The sequence below is a fragment of the Octopus bimaculoides genome, chromosome 14 (genome assembly GCF_001194135.2).
Source record: "Octopus bimaculoides isolate UCB-OBI-ISO-001 chromosome 14, ASM119413v2, whole genome shotgun sequence".
Lineage (NCBI taxonomy): Eukaryota > Metazoa > Mollusca > Cephalopoda > Octopoda > Octopodidae > Octopus > Octopus bimaculoides.
The window spans coordinates 54,465,878-54,466,770 of record NC_068994.1 but is presented as its reverse complement, the minus strand read 5'-3'; the positions used below and the strand labels follow the sequence as shown (position 1 = coordinate 54,466,770).

The 893-nt window shown below is 39.5% G+C and overlaps 1 protein-coding gene across 1 annotated transcript in view; it reads left to right on the top strand.

The window, feature by feature from the left end:
* The window catches only part of LOC106882515 (guanine nucleotide-binding protein G(i) subunit alpha-2), a 161,088-nt gene extending 160,628 nt beyond the window's left edge, over positions 1-460 (top strand). The window contains exon 5 of the mRNA XM_014933219.2: positions 399-460. Coding sequence (XP_014788705.2) covers positions 399-460 — 62 coding nt within the window. The remainder of the gene's footprint in view (positions 1-398) is intronic.
* The last annotated feature ends 433 nt before the right edge of the window (positions 461-893 follow it).

Below are 893 nucleotides of genomic sequence, written 5' to 3'. Positions count from 1 at the left end.
CTCCGGAATGTTGGAATTCCTTCCTCCCCTTCCCCCCTCAAGTTCCCCCCTCCGGAATGTTGGAATTCCTTCCTCCCCTTCCTCCCTCAAACCCCTTCCTCCCGTCCTCTCTCAAATCCCCCCTCTCTGGAATGTTGAACGTTCCTTCCTCCCATTCCTCCCCTTTCCCTCTTCGTCCCCTTCAGCTTGTATCCCCAGATTATAAATTCAGATTCATACCAATGAATGATGTTCATGATTTTGTGCCTAAATGTCACCAGCTGGAAAAGCTAGAGTTTTCAGAAAAAGAAATCAACCCGTGTAACAAGGCACACATTAGAAATACAACCTGTAAGCGGAACAGTAAAAATATGCGAGACTTTCCTCAAGTTACATTATTTTTATCTCCTTCTTCTTAGTTGGTGAAGCTTTGTATCTTTGTTTGAAACCAGTTCCTTTCTTACAGAAAGATTTCATGTAATCAAAAATAGAAGGGAACATACATACATACAAACATGCACGTATACACATACACACATGCATACTACGTATATACATGCACACACATACATACATACATACATAATTACATACATACATACACACATACATACATGCACACATCCACATACATACATACATGCATACATACATACATACATACATACACGTATGTATACATTACATTACATTTCATCACATGGCATACAGATAGACAAACAAACAGGTTTATACACAAACGTGCATATACGCATTCAAACGCGTTTACCAACAGACAGGTACAAACAGGTGCACAAAAAACGAACATGCACGCACACATACACTCACACACACACACACACAAAGCAAACGTCAGAAAATGTGTTGGCATGTATCTATACATACGTTGTATGTATGTATGTACGTATGTATGT